Source organism: Fukomys damarensis, unplaced genomic scaffold (assembly GCF_012274545.1).
Source record: "Fukomys damarensis isolate Sample0158 unplaced genomic scaffold, DMR_v1.0_HiC HiC_scaffold_13, whole genome shotgun sequence".
In the NCBI taxonomy this organism is placed as follows: Eukaryota; Metazoa; Chordata; class Mammalia; order Rodentia; family Bathyergidae; genus Fukomys; species Fukomys damarensis.
In genome coordinates, this window is record NW_022900925.1 from 18348603 (window position 1) to 18372734 (window position 24132).

Here is a 24132-nt window from a genome sequence, read left to right on the forward strand (position 1 = left end):
AAAAAAAGGAAGAGGGCTGGGATATAGCTCAGCAGCACAACACCTGCCTGACTGGCAAGCACAAGGTCCTGAGTTCAATCCCTGGTACCAAAAACAAAAAAACAAACAAAAAAAACCCAACCCCAAAACACACACCCCATATGGAAGAAATCGAAGACACTATTTTATACATTTTAAATAAAAATTCTTTCTTTGGTACCAGGGACTGAATGCAGGACCTTGCGCTTGCGAGGAAGGCGTGATGTCATTGGGCTAAATCCTCAGCCCCCAAAATTCTTAATTTTGGTTCAACAAATTTAAACGACTTCAATACCAGGTAGGAAAGGAAAAGACAAGCAGGGAGAGGGGACAGGGAGAAAGGCAGGTAGGGAAAAAGAGAGTCTGTATGGCTCTCAGATCCAAATTCATCCATTCTCTGTCATGCTTTGGGATACTGCTCCCTGGTTTAATATTAGCTTTTGTCAGCAGAGGGTGCTGTGAAGAAAGATACCGCAAGGCTCTCCATCAGGAAGCAGCTTCCCTTCCAGCTACTTCTGGTGGATATTTTTATGACTCAAATTTTCTGGCAAGTTTCTCTGCAATCAGAAGGCTTCTTTGATGGACTTGTTTTGCCTATCTGCCTCCCCTTTTCTGGGTATGAAACTGGGGCTCAATACCAGGGAAGCTCTACACTGAGCAACATCCCCAGCCCTTTTAAAATTTATTTTGTGATAGGGTCTCACTATGTTGCCCAGATGGGACTCACATTTGTTTGTTTGTTTTGTTTTTTGAGACAGCGTCTCACTATGTAGTTGAGACTGACCTGGAACTCACTATGTAGCCCAGGCTGGTCTCGAACTCACAGCGATCCTCCTGCCTCAGCCTGCTGAGTGCTGGGATTATAGGCGTGTGCCAACATGCCCGGCTCGGAACTTAGCACTTGTGATCCTCCTGCCTCAGCCTCTCACAAGTGCTGAGATCGCACATGTGTGCCATTGCACTAGGCAGGGTTTTGCACATTTCACCACTGTCACGTTGCATGTTCCTGTGGCAGTCAAACTCTCTCCAAAGAGGTCCCTGGGTGGAGAGGCCTCTTCTAAATTAATTTCTTACAGAGTAGCTGCTTTCTGCATTTGCTACCGAGGACCCTTCAGAATCCGCTTTCATGCCTTTCAGTAGTTAACCATCTTTTCCTAGTTAAGAATTCTTTTAAAATTCTCTCCATTCATGTTATTGGGGTATTTTCTTTCTTCTGACTGGATCTTAATGGTATAAGGAGTTAGGGGAAAAACTCATGAGAAGAAAAGGACAAAAGGAGACAAGAAAATGACACTGGGATCCAAGTAGGTTCATAGCTCTTCCATAAGCCTTTTGGATTTTGTTGTTGTAATACTGGGGATTTGATCCAGGGGATTTTGCGCTGAGCTACATTTCCACAGACTTTTTAAAAAATTTTCAAAATTTTGAGACAAGTTCTCTCAAAGTTGCCCAGGCTGGTCTCAAACTTGCAATCCTCTCGCCTCAGCTTCCCAGAGTGCTGGGGTTATAGATGTGCACCACCACACTGGGTTGGCTTCTCCTCTTAAACAGGCCACACTAGCAGTCAACTTGACAATAATTTTCTTATCTGCAGTTATGAAGGGGCACGGGGCATGGGAATGACCATACCTAACCTCATGGTTGGGAGGTATCCTGTATACAGGACCATCATGCATGTGGTCAGGCAGCACAATGGTCATCAGGGAAAAACCAGTGAATTGTCACTAGTGTTAAAAAAAAGATGCTTGCATTTTCAATCTACTTTTGACCAAAGCCAAAGTTTGTAACAGAAACTTTCAGTTGGATCTTTTATTTATGTTATCTCAATGAAGACAGAAATATGCTGAAAAACACAATGACCAATTTTTAAATCTAATGAGAACATTAGAGTAATCTATATCTATCTATATATATATATAAAATTACCTAATAAAGCTCTTAAAAGCAGCAGACTGAGGGTTGATGCAGAGAGGCACTCTGTTTCCTTTCTGCTGTTCCAAAATGAACTGGTGAATAATTTCTGTGAAGAGAATAAAAATCACACTGACAATCTGCAAGCTTGGGAGCATCTAAACAGAGTTTTCTACTCGTTTAGTTAAATCCAACACATATATCATCTAAAAAGCAGAATCCAGCTGAACTTTACAGAAACTAAAATGACAGCTGTTGCTGAACACTGGCAAAAACTCCAAGGTGGCATTACATAGACTGGAAATGCCATCTGTGGGAAGAGTAAAATGGTCCATGGATTTGAGACTTCACATAGCTGGCATTCTGGATAAATTCTTCTAAATATTGGAAATTACTGCCTGTTTGAAGATCATTTAAGAACCTCATTTGGTGTTTAGGTACATATAGCTTCAGCTGGTATTTTGGGTCCTACTGTCTCTTCTAAAATGTCCTAGAGAAGACACTAAAATCATTCAGAATTCTGAATGTCATTACTCCCACCCCAAAAGAAGATCGTGCCATGTAATTTTATGAGTAAATTATCAGAAATTCCTCTCTTGTCACATTTAAAGAATGATTCCCTTGTGAATTTTTATCCTTTTAAAAACCTCCAACATGTTTCACTTAATGAAATGACACTGAATGAATACAAATTAAATATATTTGAAGTACATTCATTAAACTTTGAAAATAGGAACAAAATATTCATTCCTCTGGCTTACCTTCCCCTGGATGTAATATTAAATCAGCATTTTTGTAACACATAGCTTTCTTGGCATATATTCCCTGGACAAACAGCTATATGCAAGGTTGTAAAAGAAACATGGAGGAACTTTGGTCAGCATCCAGATCCTGGATTTCTGGCCATACAATGAAAAACGTTACTAGTCATCTTTCCTGGCCAAAGGCCAAAAAGACACTCACCTTTAACCTGTCGAACAGAACTGAGGTTCTTCTCAAAAGTGTCATCAAATTTGGGATTGGTGACGGGCTCAAAGTCACTGGTATAAACTCTTCCAGTAGAGGTGGAAAAGCAACATTTACACATACACGTGTGATATCTTAGTCGCCCTTCATCTAGGTAGGGGTGGGCTAAGGCATCCTTAGCGGATATTCTTTTCGACTGCAATCAAATTTAGAGACCAGCACATCAACACTAAAGATAAACATGATTGTCCACACAGGATCTTTCACAAGACATGGTTACTGTGTTACACAGCTTACACTTAATATACAGCACATTCTGTGCAAAGAGAGATAAATGAGGAGGTGGCAGACATAGTAGCAGAGGCAGTAAATGACTTAGGACAACCAACTACTGTTATCATCTACCACCAAAAAGAACTTAGAAGTGTTTTCTGGTAAAATTTTGAAAAGTATAAAGGGTAAAAAATGACAATATAGCTGGGTGTGGTGCTACACACTTGTAATTCCAGCACTGGGGAGGCTAAAGCAGGAGGATCGCCACAAGTTTGAGGGCAGCCTGGACTACATAGTGAGCTCAAGGCCAGCCTGAACCATACAGTGAGACCCTGTCTCAAAACACAAAAAACCAAACCAAAAAAACCCCAATCAACCAAAAAACCGACCACTCAAATAAAAAAGAGACAAATACCATGACACTTAAATGTGTAATGCTTTAAATGCTTTAGAAGGTATAAGTTTATATTTTAAAGATATGCGACAGCATTTTGGGAAGATGTGATCATGTTGGCAGTATTACAAAGCTGCTTGAAGTTTTTATTCTCTTCAGTTACTGAACAGACCAGAACAAACACACATCTGAAAGCTGTTAGTTAGGCAGCAGACGATGGTCTGATGCCACATTGGGAGAGACAGCTTCAGATGAGTAACAGGAGTGGCCTACTCTGGTTTTTCTGCCACTTTACATCAGAATACTCAATACACCTGTTTCAGGCTTACTAACCCGAACTTTTAAACTCATTACTTAAAAAATGAAAGAAAAAACTGTCCCTGCTCAGTGCAGTATTACTGAGAGAAGGCGGATTTTACAAGATTTAAGGGTGGGACCCAATGGCAGAGAACAAAACTCAACACTGCCCTGCCCCATACAGTCACTCACTTCATAGAACACAATTTAAAAAAAATCTATTTTGTATTGAAAGAAATAAAAAAATAACTAGATCATTCTGACTGGTTTTGGTCCCCCAAACAATAAAATGTGAGATGTTTTCCATAAACCTGGACTCCCCCCAACTCTTTTATCTGAGTTGTTGTATGTCGATATGCCCAATGGCATGTCATGACCTGTCAAGAAAAGATAGAACACAAAAGAATGCTGCTGTTTGAACAACATGAACAGACAGATATGAACTTGATGACCCTGTGTTTTTCTTTTTGCTACCTGTGTAACTGGTGCCTATCTGTAGTCAGACTACCTCCTGTTCTTAGCAAGTCAACTTCTTCTTTTCCTTTTCTAAAAAGTCCAAATCTTTGACAACTATTCCTAGATAATGGCAGTCCCCTGGGTTGGAAGTCTACTTTTTGAACCCAAAGGCACAAGTAGGCCGACAGAGCACTGCGCCCAGTCCTGAGCCCTCTGGTCTTTGGCTCCCCTCTCTTGGTGCTTCTGGTCAGTCCCTGCGCTCCCTGGCTTTTGTATACTAACTCTGTGACTGTTCACGCAGGGCAGCAGTGATTGAAACTACGTTTAATGCTATCTGACAAGTCATTCCTGTCAGGTGGCAGAGGGCAGACACTAGGCCCCAGTCAGCTGGCACTGGCAGCTGGCATCTGGTTCCTATGTTAGACTCTTTTGCCTCACATTTGAATATTTGAGAACACAGAGTTGAAAAGATTAATTTGTTTCTCCTGACTACTGATAGCATCCTCTGTGCACACCAAGAAGAGGAGTTCTTTACCTAAGAGAAACTTTTGGACACAAAGTAAATCAACTCCCTGGTAGGCAAAGATCAACTTCACTTCTCTAAACAAATTAGATTTTTTAGAACTTCCCAAGTAAGTCTACAGAAAGGAGACTGTTGTTTCATAAAGAATATGAACACGAAAAGAAGACACTATCTTGCTAAATTGAGAAAACCACAAAACTACTCAGATTTTCAACAATGGTATTACTCTTGTAGGACCTAATAGTACATGTTTTAAAATCTCAATTACATATTGTATTATCTTGTTTCAAATGACCAAAATTTGTAATAGATAAGGACACCTGTTTTCTATCCTAGATTTTGTTGGTTTATTAACTTTGGAGCAGAAGTTCATAAAATTTTCCACTTTACAAATATAAAACATTTTAAGTAAGCCAGGCATGGTGGTGTACATCTGGAATCTCAAAATTCTAGGAGGGTGAGGCAGGAGGATCATAAGTTAGAGCCTAGCTTGGGCAACCTCATGAGACTGCCTTCAAATTAAAAAAGAAAAAAATTAATGAAAGGGCTGGAGAGGCCCTGAGTTCAAGTCCCAGTACAACAACAACAACAACAACAACAACAACAAGCATTAGAGGCAAACCTGGTACAGGTGACTTATATGCTTCTTTGCTCCTAATTTAAATAGAACTAACATAAAAAATAAAATATTTCTAACACATAAAAGCAAAATTTAAACCTAGAGCCTTTACAAAATCCCCTATGGACAGACAGAAATTACCTTGGAAGTATGAATTTCATGCAGCTCTTGTTTCCCACCACCCCATTAAATTTATTGGTGCATTTAAAGCAAACAATATAGTTACATTTATCATTGGAGCTCTCGTTTTATTAATCATATAAAAGGAGGTTCTTTATGTATTGATATCTTTGTAGATAAACTTGCAAAATAAAACAAAATATTAAACTAATGATACTAGTTTCTAATATCACCACGTACACGGCATATCACAGTAAAAAAAGAAACAAAATAGCCTGTCACAGTGGTGCATTCCTGAAGTCCTAGCTACTAGGGAGACTGAGGCAGGAGGATCCCTTTTATTTTTTTGTGCTGGGGAATAAAACTCACGACCTTATGCTTGCGAGATAGGCATGGCGCCACTGAGTTAACCCCAGTCCAGGAGGTACCAAGTTTGAGGCCAGCCTGGGCAACTTAGCAAGACCTTGTCACAAAATAAAAAATAAAAAGGACTGTAGGTGTAGCTCAGCAGTAGAATACTTGCCTAGCATTTGTGAGGCTCTGGGTTCAACTCCCAGTACTGCAAAAAGCAAAAAACAAACAAATAGCCAGATAAAACAAAAACAAAAGTCTACTTTGTACTGAGATGTCACATTAACATGAGTTACCTTGATTGTTTCTGATTTCCCAAATAATAAAACCTTGAGTAGTTCTCATAAACTTAAACCTCAAACAGGACATTTTTATCCTTAACTTCATTAGGCTGATGTCTAAATTATATCTTTGTGAATTAGATTACTCATGTGAGAAATCTGCTCTTTTCTCATCACAATCAATGAAATGTTAGTAACTTTGATAATTTCCTTTAAATACCTGTTGTGTTTTATATTTTGTGAATTCTTTGAGTTATTTCAAGTAACATTTTCTTTTTTAAGTGATACTATTTTTGAGTCTCCTCTTTCAATAATTATTGGTACAAATATCAATAATAATAATCTTTGGATGAATGCAAAAATGAAGAGTTGAACTTATGTTGCAATTTGTATTATGTAACAGAAGAAGCAAGTCTAGAAAGGGAATACAGAAACGCTACCATCATTTTATTTGGGTGGTACTGGGGACTGAACTCAGAGCCTTTGCACCAAGCTACATTCTCAACTCTTATATTTTGAGACAGGGTTTGGCTAAGTCATGAAGGTGCCCAGAACGGGCTTGAACTTGGAATTCTCTGACTTCACCTCCCACCGTGCTGTGATTATGCTCAACAGAAAAGGTAGAAACCTCAGCCATCCCCACAGAATCAAAAAATAAATGCTTCCCTAAGCAAAAACAATGGGCAGTTTTTCAAATAATCTGAAAAAACTTCTTCCTGATTCAACTTGGTGTTAAACTACCTTTACGAATACTGAGATAAGTATGGCAGGGCCGGGGATTTCGCTCAGTGACTACCTGGGTAAGTACAAGGTCCTGAGTTCAATTCCCAATACAGGGGTTGGGAGAGACAGGGGAGAAAGGCATAGTCCCTGCCAGGCATAGTGGAGAACACCTGTAGTCCCAGCACTTAGGAGGCTGAGGCAGGAGGACTGCTATGAGTTCAAGGCCAGCCTGGGCTACACAGTGAGCTCAAGGCTAACCTGTACTACGTAGCAAGACTCTGTCTCAAAAAAAGAAAAGAAAAAAGAATGGTACAATTCCTTATCTCCCTTGTCCCCCTTGCCTTAAGAGTCTTAAGCATTGATCATGAGTAGGATTAAAACTGGGGAGGGCTGGGATGTAGCTCAGCAGTGCAGCATCTCCCTGGCAAGTGCAAGGTCCTGAGTTTGATCCCTGGTACCAAACCCCCGCCCTCAAACTGGAGAATGAAGTCTATGACTTGAGACATCATCATTTACATTGCCAATCTATTAAAAGAAGAATGTTTCTCTTAGAACGTGTTTTTGTTTTGTTTTTTGAGACAGGGCCTCACTATGTAGTTGAGACTGACCTGGAATTCACTGTGTAGCCCAGGCTGGTCTTGAACTCACTGTGATCCTCCTGCCTCAGCCTCCCGAGTGCTGGGATTACAGGCGTGCACCACCACACCTGGCTAGAATGTGTATTTTTAATTATTTTTAGAAATATAAAAACAAACACTACTTACTGGATCAAAGACCAACATCCTGCAGAGGAGATGAACAGCTTCATGTGTAGCCTGGCTAGACAGGGTATAGAGTACAGGAAGAGATGGCTGTGAAAACACAAAAGTTCAAATACTTCATTGAGTCTTTGTGTATGTAGATGTGGAATACAGCCAATTTATAAAAGCAGCCAGATCAAAAAGCAAGGGTACAAATAAGTCTATACTGAGAGGGGATGAGCTCTCCCCTCGTTGGCCAGCCTACACAAGCAACAGCTGTCACCACTTCCAGTAGCATATTTTACACTTCATGATGATTCACTATAGGTCAGAACATAAAAGAGCCCATGAGAAATAAACACTGATCCTGTAAATATGGTGGCTTGTGTTTGTCTCATATCTTAGTGCTTTGGCAAGAAGGGAAGACCAAACATGCCTATTGGTAGGAGAAGAAAGATTTAAAACCCTGGCCACATGCAAAATTAAGCACATAAAGTGTACAAAGAAAGTATATCATAGGGAAAAATCACCAAGAAGTTGCTAAAATAATAGTTCTAAAGGAGCTGTTGGGTACAAGAATTTGCAGGCTCTTCTGGAGGAAACCCCTGCTTTGCCCGATTCTGCATTAACTGCCTTTAGCACTGATTTCTCACGCAGACACAGCCTGCGGCCACGCCTTGTCTCCTTGCACTGGGGTGAGGAGATTGGCTTTGACAACTTCAGAAGCAGAACTTTTTCTAAAGCTTCTAGTGGAGGATAGGAGGGGGACAGAGCAGGTGAAGAGTAATAATCAGGTCCTTGTGCTTGTGGGGCAGGCAGCAGAACCACTGAGCTAAATCCCCAGCCCGAGCACTGCTTTTCATACAAGTAAATTCTTTGTCTCTAACAGAACAGGATAAAGGAAGGTCACAGAAATGTTTAGACACACGCTTTTACCTAGTGGCTTAATTCGACTATTGGCATTCTCTCCCACCACCAAGTCTCAAAAATTCTAAATTCATAGGCTTACTATTGGCATGATTTTCAAACCATTTTAGTTTTTTAAAGAAACTAATTTCTTGGGGGGGGCGGGTGCGCTTTACTAATGTTGCTTCGAACTGCTTCCTACTGGTGACCTTTGGGTGGCCTGACAAGTCTGGTAAGGCCAAAGCCAAGGAAAAATCAGCTCAAATAACAAAGTCAAAACTTGGCTTAAAGAAACTGGGCCGAGTACCTTCTTGGTGACATAGTGCTTGCCTAGCACATACAAGTCCTTGGGTTCACTTCTAATAAAACCCCAAAGAAACAAAATAACTAACCTATCTTTAGGGGGACTGACTTTACTATGCTTTGGGATAAGTACTAGAAGATGTGGGTTCAAATTCTAACTCTGCCATCATTAGACCGGAGTAAGTTACTTGAGCCTTGGATTTCAATCTATCAAACAACTGTACCAGCATAGGCACGCTTACCTACCAACACCACTATGCCCCCCATTCACCTTTTTCTATGGATATAACCCAGAAAATAAACTAAAAAGAAGGGTAACAATCATTTTAGCCTAGAATAGACATATCAGAATGCCAATACTCCTTCAGAAATATAACCACCTATAATTTAGTCCCTAGCATTGGCTCTGCAGGGAAAGATGCTTGGTAAAGGTGATATATTTCTATTTTCCTTTTCTTTCCTCTATTTCTACCAACTATTAAAACCAGCTGGGCCTAGGATATCAGCAACAGGCAAGAAGTCTATCTCATAAGTGCAAGAGAATCACTCTGAATAAAACAAAAAGTAAAAATCTGTACCTAATATTTCATTTAAAAAATAAGTTGTAACCAATTTTTTCAATATTTACACACATAAAATTTCTCTTTAGAATTTACCAGTCTCTAATATCTACAGCACATAAAGAACTGAAAAATATCAGATATCCCAAATTTAAAGACCCAGTCCAAAAATGGGCATCTGAGATGAATACACACTTTTCAGATTTAGTAAAAATGGCAAATAAATACATGAAATAAGTTCAACATCACTGGTCACTTCAGAGATGTAAAGTAAAACAATACTGAGAAAGTGGGAGGGGAAGAAGAAAGGAAAAAAGGAAAAGAAAAAATATGAGATAAGAAATAAATGGAAACAAAGCTTTTGAAAATAGGGAAGGGTGGAGGGGTTGAAGGGAGGGCAAGGGAATGGAGGAAAAATAAGAACCAAGATACATCATGTAAAAGTACAAGTTCCCAATGATGACTGTAAATGTATTGTATACCTAAAATGTACCAATAAAAGAATTTGAGAGAAAAAAACAAAACAAAATAAACAACACTGAGATTCCATCTCATTCCAGAAAGAATGGCTAGCATCAAGAAATCAACCAGCAACAAATGTTGGTGAGGCTGAGTGGAAAAAGGATCCACTGTTGGTGGGAGTATGGAATGGTGTTAACTGCTACAGAAATTAATATGGAGAGTCTTCAGAAAACTGGGATTAGTGGCCCCATTTGACCCAGCTATCCCTCTTCTGGGTATCTTACCAAAACAGTGAAAAGCATCATACCACAGTGATACATGCACACCTATGTTTATAATGGCACAGTGTGTAATAGGTAGATCTTGGAAAGAACCAATGCCCATCAACCGATGAAGGGATAAAAAAGATGTATTTTAAAAATATAATGGAGTATTATTCAGCCATAAAAAAGTATAAATGAGATATTTCTAGGTAAATGGATGCACCCAAAGGCTATACTCTCAAGTGGAATAAATGGGACATACATACATCTCATTGTCTCTCTGGTGTGAGAAACTGAAAACGTAAAGACCAAAATGTATAAAAGATATTGTGAAATAGGAAGAAATTATTCAAAATTATACTGTGTGATATACTCTGTTAATGATTAAAATGTTTTATACAAAGTACATTATTAGGAAATGAGCTGAGATAGATTAGTAATTGAAAAAAAATATTATTTTCTTTTTTGACACCGGGGATTGAACTTGGGAACTTGCGCTTGGTGAGGCAGATGGAAGAACCACTGAGCTAAATCTCTGGCCTCTGAAAATATATTCTTTTAAGATCATGATATACAGTGTATTTGCCATTGTTCTTCTCTAATTATTTTGCTATGAGAAATTATTTTTCCATAGAGCTGTTTTTATATTTTATTAATAAAACAATCGTTGAAAAGAAAAGCAAACAAAAAATTTATGCATCCACTTTGTTCTGCAAATTTGTACGTCATTCACCAGTGGAAGTGAGAGTCCTAAGGACAGGACAGTTATACAGAGTGCTCTATTAATGACTATGATTAATTGCCAGTGACATGAAGCAAGGATGAGCTTCTGGACTCGGGCAAGAGGTCCTAAATGCTATGCCACAGTCATCACAAGCTAAATGCAGAGTGCTAGTCACAGCGGAGTTGGCCAGGCTATTCAGGTATCTTAAGCAGATGTTCCTGTTAGTTTTCATCAACTACACACACGTTTTAGCCTTTAGCTGGCAGCAAAGTAACGGTGATGAGCTGTGAGGTGGCGCATGCCTACAACCTCAGCATTCTAGGACACTGAGGCAGGAGGATCACACGTTTGTGCCAGCTTGGGCAATTTAGCAACATCTCATCTCAAAATAAAAAGAGCTGGAGATGAAGCTCAGTGTGAAAAGGCCCTGGATTCAATCCCCAGTACCTCCCACCCCCAAAAGCAGCAGCAACAGCAGCTGTGATGATCACTCAGCAACATTAACTGAGTGCACAACAGTAAGCACTCTGAAGTGACACAAAAGAAAAGCCCACTTGGAAGATCAATTTGAATTCTCTAGTATCCTTCAAGTCTATTAAATGTAAGACACGATCCTTCTCAGGAGACTAGGGTTTACTTCATCCATTATTTTGAGCTGTGGCAAAAGAGTCAAAAAACAAAGAACCCCCCCCACCCAAACTACACAGTATTTCTGTCTGACAGGAATTCCCTGATCTTTGGTGAACCACCCCTATTCTGATTGGGCTTGATTTCAGTTTCCCAATTCCAAGGCTTATAGTGTTCACTCCCCCGCTTCCTTCCTTCTTTCTCTCTCCCTCCTTTCCCTCTTCACTTCCCACCCCTTCTTTTCTCATAGTAGTGATTAAACCCAGGGAATTTTCTATCACTGAGGTAGATTTCAGCCCCTTCTATTACACTGTTTTGAGACAGAGTCCTGCTTCAGCCAGGCTGGCTTCAAACTTCCAATCCTGCACCAGTCTCCTGAGTAGCTGAGCGTATCAGCATGTGCCACTGTGCCCGGTCATGTGGATCCTTAATATAGGAAAAAGATGAACTCATTTCTTTCTTTTCCTAGTTGTACTGGGGTTGGAACACAGGAGTGCTCTACCACAGAGCCACATCCCTAGCCCTTTTTATTTCTGTATTTTGAGACAGGAGCTTGCTACATTTCCCAGGCTGGTCTTACATGTGCAGTCCTTCTGGCAAAGTATCCTAAGTAGCTGAGATTATAGGTGTGCACCATGGGCTCCCAGAAAATTCATTAAAAAAAAAAAAAACCACTATAAGCAATATTTTACAGTACTTGTAATTAAATAATTCCTAACTGAATCAATAATCTCCCAAATATTTTTATGGAGCTATATGGGAAGCTCTTTCCAGGAGGACTGCTATGGTCGTAGAAAGCAGACCCAGACTGCTGGTTCCTCTTGACAAACAAGCATCTAAAAACGATTTCAAAACATGGGAAAGCACAGCAGGGAGTTGGATCCTGACCCAGAACATATCTGGCAACTCAAACTGAAACAGTGCCTGAACTCAGTTGACTTCTCAGCTTTACAAGTCTGTAAGTCTTGGGCTGGGGATTTAGTTCACTGGTTCCGCTGCCTGCCTTGCAAGCGCAAGGACCCGAGTTCGATCCCCAGTACCCGCCCCCCAAAAAGTCTGTAAGTCTTCCTTTTTGCTTAAATCAGTTTGAACTTAGTTTCACTGGAGTTTTGGCTAATATACCACACAGAAGTAAAAGTATTAACCAACCAATACAAGTAAATTAATTTGAAGCAGTAAGCTGACTTTAAAAGGATAATCAATTGGATTCTTCTATCTATATTTGTGTTTTTAAGTCCCAGTAAACAGTAGCACATATGTATATGTTTGTGTGTGTGTGTGTGTGTGTGTGTATAAATATGATCAGAAAGATAGTCTCAAAAAAATGGAAAAGAGACTGGAATTAAGGTGGTACTTGAAGATGACTGTAACTCTGTGTAATTTTTATTTCATTTTACATGTACTTACATATTACTTGCATATATATACAAATAGAACTTTTTAAAATCTCCTGTGGAGGTGGAGGTGCCAGGCAGTATACACTGGCTAAGAACAGATTTTTACAGTTAGAGAAATCTATTTTTGAAATGTGGCTTTCAATTTAAGAATGTTATTTAACTGCTGAATCTTCTCTTTCTCAAGGGATAATAATGGTATATCACAGTGCTGTTGTGAGCATTTAATGAACTAATATATAAGAAGCATTTAGGGCAATTCCTAGTATAAAGCAAACTTCTAATTACTGTTAGAAGTTGTTACTAACAAAATGTTTATTTGCATCTAAATTCGAGTAGTTACTTAAGTGGAGAGCTAGTTTAATGAAGCTTAGTTTTTCCTTTTATAGTTCAGATTCAAAAACTTACATTGACTTTTAAGAAGTATTACACACTAGTTTAAATTCAGTCTAATATTACTTTATATTTAAAAGGTTGTGGGGGTTGAACACAGAGCCTCATGCATGCAAGTGCTCTACCACTAGGCTGCATCTCGAACCCCTAAATTAAGTAATTTAGAATAAATACAGTAAGATAGAGCTTGCTCCATGAAAACTTCCAATTAGCTTAAGCAACTTCAATGAAGATTACTAATTTTTTAAATTGAGTTTATTCTACATCTTAGGTATACAGTACAGTTACATTCATCGTTGGGGTCTTGTACCTTTACAAGACAGGTCTTGGTTTTCATTTTTTCCCCTTGTCCCTGCCCTCCCTTCACCCCCTCCTCCCCTCCCCGTTTACAAACACTTTATTTCCATTTTTTCATATTTTTTTCTTTTCCCAAATTACTAATTTTTTTTAGGTAGAAAGAGCACTCATTTTCATTTACTGTAAGCAGTAATATGCTATATATCTCATCGTCTGTAAGCTTAAAGGGAATTCATTTAAAATTTTCAATAGGTTTTTGTGAAGATTTTTTATTATATTAAGGCATAAAGAGGACCAAAATTATCAAGTGCTTTTTCTGCATCAACTGATATAATCATAAATCATGATGTTAAAAGATTTTTCTTACCCCACCCCCCATACCAGGACCTTGCGCTTGTAAGGCAGGTGTGGCGCCACTGAGCTAAATCTCTGGCCCCTAAAAGATTTTTCTGTAGATGAACCATCCTTGTATTTCTGGAATAAACCCCAGTTGATCTTAATGTATAATTTAAAAAAACACAGACTTTTTCTTTTTTAGTGATCATTTCAATGGTTCATGTTTATTGTTTAGTATGTGCCAGGCAGTAGTCTACACTCTCCTTATATACATATGCCTTTATTATTATAAGAACTTAATGAGGTAGGAAGTATTTTTACCCCATTTTACAGATGAATACACTGAGGCGCACAGAGGTTGAATAATTTGTAAAAGGGTTGCAAGGAGAGTTACTGGCAGGGAAAAGACTCATACTCAGCCTGTCTGGAAACTACACTGCATAATTTCTGGGACACCATTCAACACGTACAACATGCTGAGCTTGAGACTGACACCAGAGCCTTAATCACTACAGCCCAGAGAAACACAAATTGAGCGTATACCCTGTGTGGAGCAATGAGCTAAGCACTACACATTTTGCAGAACAGTCATGATGGACATAGGTGCAAAAGCTAAACTGTATATCGTGGGGCCAAATTAATCTTTTGAGGTTGAAAAAATATTCATGTGGCTATTTAAGAAATATTCTCAAGGGGGGCTGGGGATTTAGCTCAGTGGTTCTGGTACCTGCCTCACAAGCTCAAGGACCTGAGTTTGATCCCCAGTACGCCCCAAAACCCCCCAAAAAAAGCAAAAAAAAAAAAACCCCCACAAAAAAACCAAGTTATAAAATGAACAGAAAAATGTTCAAGCAGAAGGAAAGGTGCATAAGGCACGCATCATAAGGTGGGGAAGACAGTGGGAAGGAAAAAGGCTGAATTTGACTGGCGAATTGGAACTTCAAGAGTCCGTTAGCTTCTCTTGACAGCAGTTATAGTATAAAGATCAAACAGCACTGCCTACTCTATCTATCTGTCTGTCTGTCTGTCTTTCTATCTTTTTTTGGACATGGTCTCACTACCTACTTGAGGCTGGTTTTGAACTATGTAGCCCAGGCTGGCCTTGAACTCGCAGCCATCCCCCTGCCTCAGCCTCCTGGAGTGCTAGGATTATAGGTGTGCGCCATCACACCTGGCTCATCCTACACTATAAAAAACTACTGGTTTATTGTTCAAAGACGAGGAATACCTCCCAAAGGAGAACATTCCCAGCCCTGGTTAAAAGCCATCTAAAGAGAAGTCTTTGAAGTCTCTTTAGAGTATACACAGTATCTAGCTTTTGAAGACAAATGGTCTCCTAATTTTCACCCTTCCAATTTTCTCTTCAAAATCAAAGTTCTTTAATACTACCCAGGGCTACCACTAATTTCTGTGGTGTTCCCTTAAGGACATCAAGAAACTTAGTGATGAGCAAAATGATAAGAAGCGAAACTCAACAGGCATTACTATCTAGAGGTTAATACAGGTAAAAATTTAAAAGAAAGGATTCTGCAAACATCTCAATCTAGTTAGTTAAGGGGGGGGGTGCTCTGCATCTGTAATCCCAGCCCTCTGGGAGGTTGAGGCAGGATATTGCAAGCTTAAAGCCCTCCCTGGGCAATTTGTTAGAGCCTGTCTCAAAAAATAAGAGGGCTGGGGATGTAGTTCAGTGCAAAGGCCCAAGGCTCAATCCCAGCACCACCCTCATCCCCCAAAAAAAGAACTTTAAATTTTTCTTCCCTCTCACATTTATTTTAGAAAATTTGATATTCCCTATTTTAATTTAATTGAAAACTCTAATCCTCTCCTCCCATACCAGGGATCAAACTTGGGACCTTGCGCTTGTAAAGCAGGCGGCAGAACGACTAAGCTAAATCCCTGGCCTGAAAATTTTAGGTTTTTAAAATTGCCAGATTTAAAAATTTCTAAGAGTAACCGGGTCTCTTGCCTGGACTGCTCAAAGGAGTGCACAGTGTTTTGGTGCAGTAAGATATTTTTGAACTGTTCTAGACAGAGGAAGTCCTGCTTTCTCAGCTGCTGTTTTATAATTCTTTGACACAGAGGATTAATTAGTGGGCAACCATAAGGAATAGCAGAAAAGCCTCTAGAGATGGAAGGGTAGCACCAGGTTGTCTGATCTTCACATTTTATTATTGGCTATCTTTTCTTTTTCTTCTTTGAGACAGAGTCTTGCTATGTAGTTCAAGCTGACCTTAAACTCACAATCCTCCTGCCTTAGCCTCCCAAGTGCTAGTATCATTATTGGCTATCTTTGGCCAGATAAGATTTACTGACTTGATGGAGTCTGTAAAAGAGGAAAATTATTTTGCTACTTCCAAGGTTACATTTACCATGAGGTACCGACAAGTTAGTTTAAAAATTCTGATGCTGACTAAGAAACAGAACATGGGGCTGGGATTTAGCTCAGTGGTTCTGCTGCCTGCCTTGCAAGCGCAAGGACCTGAGTTCGATCCCCAGCACCAAGAAAAAGAAAAAGAAAAAGAAAGAAAAAGAAGAGAAAAGAAACAGAACATAATGGATCTTGTTAGTTTATTCTACCATATAGAATCTTCCTATAGGTTAAAACTTACTATATTATTCTAAGGGTGTTGAGGCACTCAATTATTTGATAGTTCTAAACTAAATACAACAGAAACATGTAGCTGCCAGGGAACCCTCTCTCTGTTTGCCTTCTTCCTTCCCTCCCTTCCTCCCTTTAGTAGTACTAGGCATCGAACCTAGGTCTTCATACTGATACATTCCCAGCTCTTCTTTTATTTTTTAATTTTTTGAGATAAAGGTCTCGCCCAGGCTGGGACTGAATGTGTGAGCCTCCTGCTTCAACTCCCAGAGTGCTGCGGTTACAGGCATGTGCCACCATGACTGCCTATCAGGGGCTCTTGAAAACATAGGCATGTATCTCTCTTTACTAGCCTGGCCTGATCTTAGAACACTGTCTTTGCCCTGATGCCTGAAAATAGAACTCTAAACATACTAGTACTACAGAGAAGGTTCTGCAAGGGGAAGGCAAGGCTCGGACCAAATGTCTGGCTGGCAGCTCCAAAGGATGAGTGTCAGTCTATTATATGCTACCACGAATCAGACCAACCAAGCACCCAATTTAAAAGAAATCAAGGCAAAACCCAGGAAAATTTAATTGCCAGCTCACGAGTCTAAACCTTATCTGTTTGGTTTTCTTAGGAAAGTATTTCTCCTACTTACTCTTCTCATCATTAAGCTGTTTTCTCCAAAGTCTAGGAAAAGTCCTTATAAAAAAATGCTGCTAGGGCTGGGGATTTAGCTCAGTGGTTCCACTGCCTGCCTTTCAAGCGTGCAAGGACCCGAGTTTGATCCCCGGTAACAAAAGGAAAAAAAAAATGCTGCTACATCAAGAGCGGACATAAAAAAACATCTTGTCTTTCTCAGCAGTAACTTGGCTGGCTGTAAGTATTATCAGTACAAATCTGGCAATTTGTCTTCATACTTTTTTTCTAACAATATTAACAACTGATTTTGTTAGTGGCAAAAGCAGAACAGCAATCTCTGGGTGTGATGGTGCTCACATGTAATCCCAGCACTTGGGAGGCAGAGGCAGGAGGATCACTGCAAATTTGAGGCTAGCCTTGGCTACACAGCTAGCTCAAGGTGTGACTGAATTGCATAGCAAGACCCTGCCTCACACACACGGTCACAACAGCAACAGCTTCAAATTCCTCACTGAAGCAAGAGATAGCAGGGATACTGGCTCACTATTTGGAAATGATATACATATACTTAGGTCAAAGCTCCGCCACCAAAAAATTTTTCATACATATCAATAAACCAGGAGTCATTAAGCCAAAGGTTATTAGCAGGAATGCTACAAAATATGCATTTTCTCCCATGATATTTGGATTCTCAAAATTTGAACATTTTCTTCTTTAGGGCCATGATATAAAAAAATAAATAAAACCTATAATACCTCTTAGTCTAAAAACTTGCATAAATTATTCTTTTAGAAGAGAATTCCTCCCCAACATTTAGTAGATCCTCTCCCCTTCATTTTACCTGCTTATGAGGACCCCTGAGTATGTGTGCCTTAGCGCCTTCACAAGCTGTCCTCATCGCTTCCAGTGATGGTGTGCCCAACAGATCTGTGATCAGATCCAACTACAAGGAAACATGGAATAGAGATGGACAGGTAAGCACATGAAACAAGCCTTCAATACTTTAAATCACAGACTCAGAAACAAGGATCATACCTGGTGAAAAAACTTAAAGCAAGCACCTCTAGATTAACTGACAGGAGCCTCTACTTTTACTTTCTGGCTTATTAAACCAACCAACCAACCTACCAACCAGAAATGATATTAGGAATCCATGTGATTAAAAAGAAAAAAAGAAAGTATGTTCTGGCAAGCATGGCATGCAAAGGCTAGCACAATGCATGACCTGTTATCCTGATACCACAGCGTGTATGATCCTTGCAGAGGTGAAATGCACTTCTCATGGTGGCTAATGATTGTACTTTTCAAATGGTCAATGAATGGATTCTGAGGCTTCAAATAGATTCAAGCTCATTAAAAGGCTAATCCACAAATCAGACGTGTGATTTCATAAAAACTCAAAACAATCATATCTGAAGTGAAAGCTAAGCTCTCAGTGTTTGGGCCAGTACATAACCTTTATATTCTGGTCATGCTACAAATCTCTTACACTGGCAGAAAACTGTAGTACTTGAAAAACCTTGATACTGAATAAGGCCACATTTAGCTAGCTGGGCAAATAAATGAGACCAATAAAATGGTCTCTTAGACCAAGTCTTTGTAGGTAGCAAACTACCTTATCAATTTTTTATAATGCTACAATTGTTCTAACAACATAACATAATTAACAATAGCATTTTATATGGATCCCTCCAGGATGGGAAATTCTTACCCAGAGAACACAATTTTCTGCACTTATCTAAACCACGGGGTATCCATTAGCTTCACTGCCATCCAGGATAATGGAGATACTTGAGAAGCTTGCTTTCCACAGAGGAAATACCTCTTAAACACTTTTCTATGGGAAAGGTGTGGAGGTGACACTTTAGGTCTTCAACCGCCACACTAAAGGCAGAAAGAAACGACTCACGTAGGGAAACAATCAGAACACTGTCCAAAATGGGTCATATCTATTATGCAGTCTTTTGGTAGTTTAGTACTTAGAGCATTTATTTCTCAAAGATATAGGGAAAGTGCAACAGAAAAATAAGTACTTTCTTATACAAGCTAGACTCTATTTTATACCTTGATTTCTCACCCTAAAACATGACATGAGTATTCCATTAATGGCTTTGTCAGATTAGCAAGTTCAAGATCTATACATTTCTGTTTTTGTTTTGTTGTTGTTGTTTTTGAGTCAGGGTCTCACTCACTATGTAGCCCAGACTGGCCTTGAACTCTAAGCAATCCTTCTGCCTCAGCCTCCTGAGCACTAGGATTACAGGCGTGTACCACTATGCCCAAAGTTGGACATACGTATTTCTATACAAAATGAGATAAATGAATCCCATTCCAGTTAATTTGCTTTTCTTCACCTACTCTCTTTAACATCAACCCAAGATCCTTGTTTAAGACATGGGATTTGAATATTGTCTTTAAGCTTTTCTGTATATAAGGTAAGAGTCACATTCATTTTAAGCCAGCTTATGTTCAGATATAATAATCTTAAGTCTGTTACACTGTATTTTCTAAAGAAATTGAATAGTAAAGTGGATACTCAATAGCATTCAACATTAGATTATGTACTATATGCATCTGGAAGTATTTTATCAATAGTATCAACTTTTAAGAAGTAAACTTTAGGGCCGGGGATTTGGCTCAGTGGTTCCACTATCTACCTTGCAGGCGCAGGGACCCAAGTTCAATAACTGGTACCCCCCCAAAAAAGTAAACTTTAAAGACGTGAATATCAGAGGAATAAACATAAATGTTGATCACAGTCTAGGTAGTTTCTAATACTAGTTAACAATTATTTGTAGCACCTGCCTCACAAGCATAAAGACCCAAGTTTGATTCCTGGTACCAAAACAAAACAAAAAACAATTATTTGTAGAAAGAGCATAAAAGAAATGATTTTGTCTTTGGTCAGGTATAAGAATTATTTATAAAGTTACACAGTAGTCAATGAGAAATATCAAATCTTAACACTTCCTTGCTCAAAATGCTTTCCATTACACTTATAGTAAGATCCAAAGTCCTTAGCAGGTCACCTTCCCTGACACCCTGTCCTGTCCTGTCCTGTCCCATCCAAACAGGCTCTGCCTTGATCATATCATCCTTCCAATGTGCTACACTCTTTCCTCTATAGGGGCTTTGTTATGGTGTTTGTTCTGTCCTTCCTGGAATACTCTTTAGTATCCTATTCTCTCATTTCACACAGAAGAAATGTTAACCTCTCAGACAATCCTTTATTGCAGCCCTGCTCACCATTCTGTATCCCTAACCTGGTATAATATTTTTCATTCTTAGAATTTATTATTTGGGATTATATATTTTATTTTTATTTGTTTGTTTATTCTTCTATTTGGGTGTTTTTGATAAAGGATCTCACTTTGTATTCCAGGTTGGCCTTGAACTCACTGTCGTAGCCTAGAATTTGTGGTGATCCTCCTGCCTCAGACTCCCAAGTGCTGGGATTAAAAGTGTGTGACACGATGCCGGCTTGTATGTGAAAGTTTCATAAAGGCAGGAATAATTTTATTTTACTTACTGCTGTATCCCTAACATTCTGGCACACCAAGAGCATCATAATTACTAACATTTACTGAATCTTTACTGTGTATCAAGCCTTATTTTGTGACATTATTTATCTGCTGTATCAGAGATTCTGCCCAACAAAATACATAAATGAGGATAAGAGCAGTTAAATAACGTGACCAACATGTAACAATGGTAAGTGGAAGAGTTAGGTTTTTTTTTTTTGGTATTGGGGATTGAACTCAGGATAGTACGCTTGCAAGGCAGGCACAGCACCACTGAGTGAAATCCCTGGCCCCCGAATTAGGTTTTTGAACCAATGATGGGCTCACTGCTGTAACATATTTTCATGCAAAGAATACTGTTAAAATTTAAGAATAAAATTATTTATGATATTTATGATATATTCCAAGAAACAGATGTATTAATAAATTAGAATAAAGATAATTAAAAAGACAGTAATATGAATAATCTTTCTCTCTCTTTTCTTTCTTCTTTTTATGGTGCTAGGGATTGAACCAAGGGCCTCATGAATGCTAAGCACATGGTCTACCACTGGGCTATATATATCTTCAGCCATGAACGATTTCTTACAGATATATTTTAATAATCTCCTGGTGTATTCTGGCATAGTAAATGTTTTACCCCAATAATAAAGATTATAATTTTTTTTAGATGTTCAGACTTAAATAAATCAAGGCTAAAAATTTATATTCTGAGCACACAGCATCAGTACATTAAGTCACCAAATACATTTTCAAGTCAGAACCATTCGGTTAGAAAGAACAGCAGCTCCAGAGAGCTCCAGCAGCTCTCTAACAACTGGAGATTACACCTGTGCAAATTGTTACAGCAGTCTGCTGCTATGCATCAGTGGATGCAATAACGCCAACACTTCCTCTAATAGGCTTGTAAGTTACAACATGAATCTCTCTCTAATCTTCAGCTTTATAACTTTCTGAATTTTAAGTGAATCTGAATTTGCTAAAAGCAAATTAGACAGTACAACAAATAAGCCCAAGGCATGTATACGGGATGGCTTTCTCCTTCAAATCTATAACAGAATTGAAACCTTGCTAAAGCCCTTATATTGAAATCTTACCTGCTGAATGGGACTTTGTGCCTGAAACAATATTCTTCGACCTAGTAGTTCTGCAAAGATACATCCGACAGACCAGATGTCAATAGCATTGCTGTAATGACGACTGCCCATCAGGATTTCCGGAGCCCGGTAATACTGAGTAACAACTTCCTGAGTCATATGACGGGATTCATCTAGTTCTTCTACTCTGGCCAATCCAAAATCGCAAATCTAAATAGAAAAGACAGTTAAAACATTGTTGATCAGACAAATACATTTACAGATGGGAGAACAAAAAACAAAACACAAAAAACCCTAGTCGACCCCTGAATTTCGGTTACATTTTAATTTTTCTGGTTTCTTAAAACAGGGTCTCACTGTGTAGGTCAAATGAGCCTTAAATTCATTATGTAACCTAGGCAGGACTTGAATTCCTAGCAATCCTCCTGCCTTAGCCTCTGGAGTGGTGAGATTACAGGTATGTGCCACCATGCCTGGCTGTTAAGTTTTCAATAATACAGGTAGAGTATATTTGTATTAAGTATACAATCTGATCTTATTTGGATGAGAGAAAAGTTCCAAACTTCATTTTTTTTTTTAATGCAAAATGATACTTTAGCTTATTTTTGGTATTTTCAAATAGGGTCTTGTCGGATAGTCCAGGATAGCTTTAAGATGACTATGTAGCCTAGCTGGCCTCAAACTTGCAATGATCCTGATCCTCAGCCTCCTGAATGCTGGGATTACAGGTGTGTATCATTATGCCCAGCAAAATGATGCATTTAAATTTTTTTTCTTCTTATCTGTTTTCAACTAATAATAAAGAGAAAAACAAAATCCCAAAGCAAAGAAACAGAACTCCAAAAAACCTAACAGCTGAATGAATTTTTGGGGGTTAATATAAAAGCCAAACTGTCTATTTACAAGCTGGGCCTACAGAGGGAGGTAAAATCAGTTTTATCTTGAAGCCCTCTTGAGTTGAAACTATGTTCACCATCTTTATAGTCTCTCTCTCTCTCTCTCTCTCTCTCTCTCTCTCACACACACACACACACACACACTCTAAAAGCTGTTTCAAATTGAGATTTGTTGTATCCAGTTCTACTGAGACACTTTAGGGATTCCATAAATAATTTATCCAAACTTTATATATATCTACTTAAAATAGTAATTTACATTCAAACATATGTATGTCAAAATGCAGTATTCTGTGGCATGCTATGCTACTAGTTAATTAACTTCTTCATGTCATATTTACAAGTAATTGAGCACCTGTAATATTTTAGACAGTACTTGGAGACATAGTAATAAATAAGAAAAGATGAGCAGCATGTGTTGCTCAGTGTTAAAGTTTGTGTCTAGCATATACAAAGTCCTGGGTTAAAACATCAGTACAACAAATTAATAAAATAAAGCCAGCCTGGTCAGTTCCTGTGCAGACCAATGGATAAATCTTTTCTTGTTATTTTTATACAACTGAAAAGTTGGCTGAAATTGCAAGGCAACTGTTAATAAACTGCAGTAGGGCCACAACAGCAAGTACTACTTATCTCTAGGCATTAAAATGTTCTGGATCCTAAGAAACCAAAACAAATACTGGGAGGACCGAGGGTGAGATCACATAGGGATGGCCATATAGGCACCGGTGTTCTCAATGATTATAAGCCAACAGCAGAACATTTTAAATGTTTTTTAAATTGAAGTGCCAAAGTTAAGATATTACTTGAAAAAGGGTTCTGGCAGATTTTTAAAAGTTGGAAAACCACTACTTTAAAGAAAACAAGGTTTACTCTTAATTTTTGGTGACCTCTTTTAGACTTGAATCTATTATGTTTGATCACATCAAACAGATGCACGTGTGCATGTGTGAATATGATGTCAACATCTTTAAAATCTAAGAATGAAGGAAAAGGACCGGGGATGCAGCTTACTGGCACAGTGGCCACCTGGCAAGTGTTGAGGCCAGCTTGGGACATACAGTGAGTTCAAGGCCAGCCTGAGCTACTCTATCTCAAAAATCAAAACAAAAACATCAGTCTGAACTAATCTTTTTTAGCAACTGAAGTGAGCTCAACTTAAGAAAGTTAAAATGATGAAATAATTAAAAAGATATTGAGATTATCCAGTTTGTGCTTAATAGGAAACAAAATACAAAGTATGAATGGAGACTAATGTAAAGAAATGTTTTATCATAGTTTTCCTCAGTAAACTGGTACATTTGAGATGAAAGAATTTGTACCTGTAACCTGGCACTCTACTCTGGTTTTTTAAAAGTAGGCCTAAGGGGGCTGGGGATTTAGCTCAGCGGTTCAGTGGCCTGTTTTGCAAGGGCCCGAGTCCAATACCCGGTAAAAAAAAAAAAAAAAAAAAAAAA

At 38.8% G+C, this 24132-nt stretch overlaps 1 protein-coding gene across 2 annotated transcripts in view; it reads right to left on the bottom strand.

The window, feature by feature from the left end:
- Positions 1 to 24132, bottom strand: part of Nlk (nemo like kinase) — a 145216-nt gene that overhangs the window by 2643 nt on the left and 118441 nt on the right. Inside the window, exons 6-10 of one of the 2 annotated variants that reach the window (XM_010642338.3) lie at positions 21780 to 21989; positions 18003 to 18104; positions 7697 to 7783; positions 2893 to 3091; positions 1945 to 2038 (exon numbers count right to left, since the gene is read on the bottom strand). In XM_010642338.3, coding sequence (XP_010640640.1) covers positions 1945 to 2038; positions 2893 to 3091; positions 7697 to 7783; positions 18003 to 18104; positions 21780 to 21989 — 692 coding nt within the window. Of the gene's footprint in view, positions 1 to 1944; positions 2039 to 2666; positions 2767 to 2892; positions 3092 to 7696; positions 7784 to 18002; positions 18105 to 21779; positions 21990 to 24132 lie in introns of those variants that run through there. The other variant, XM_010642339.1, reaches the window with a different exon arrangement.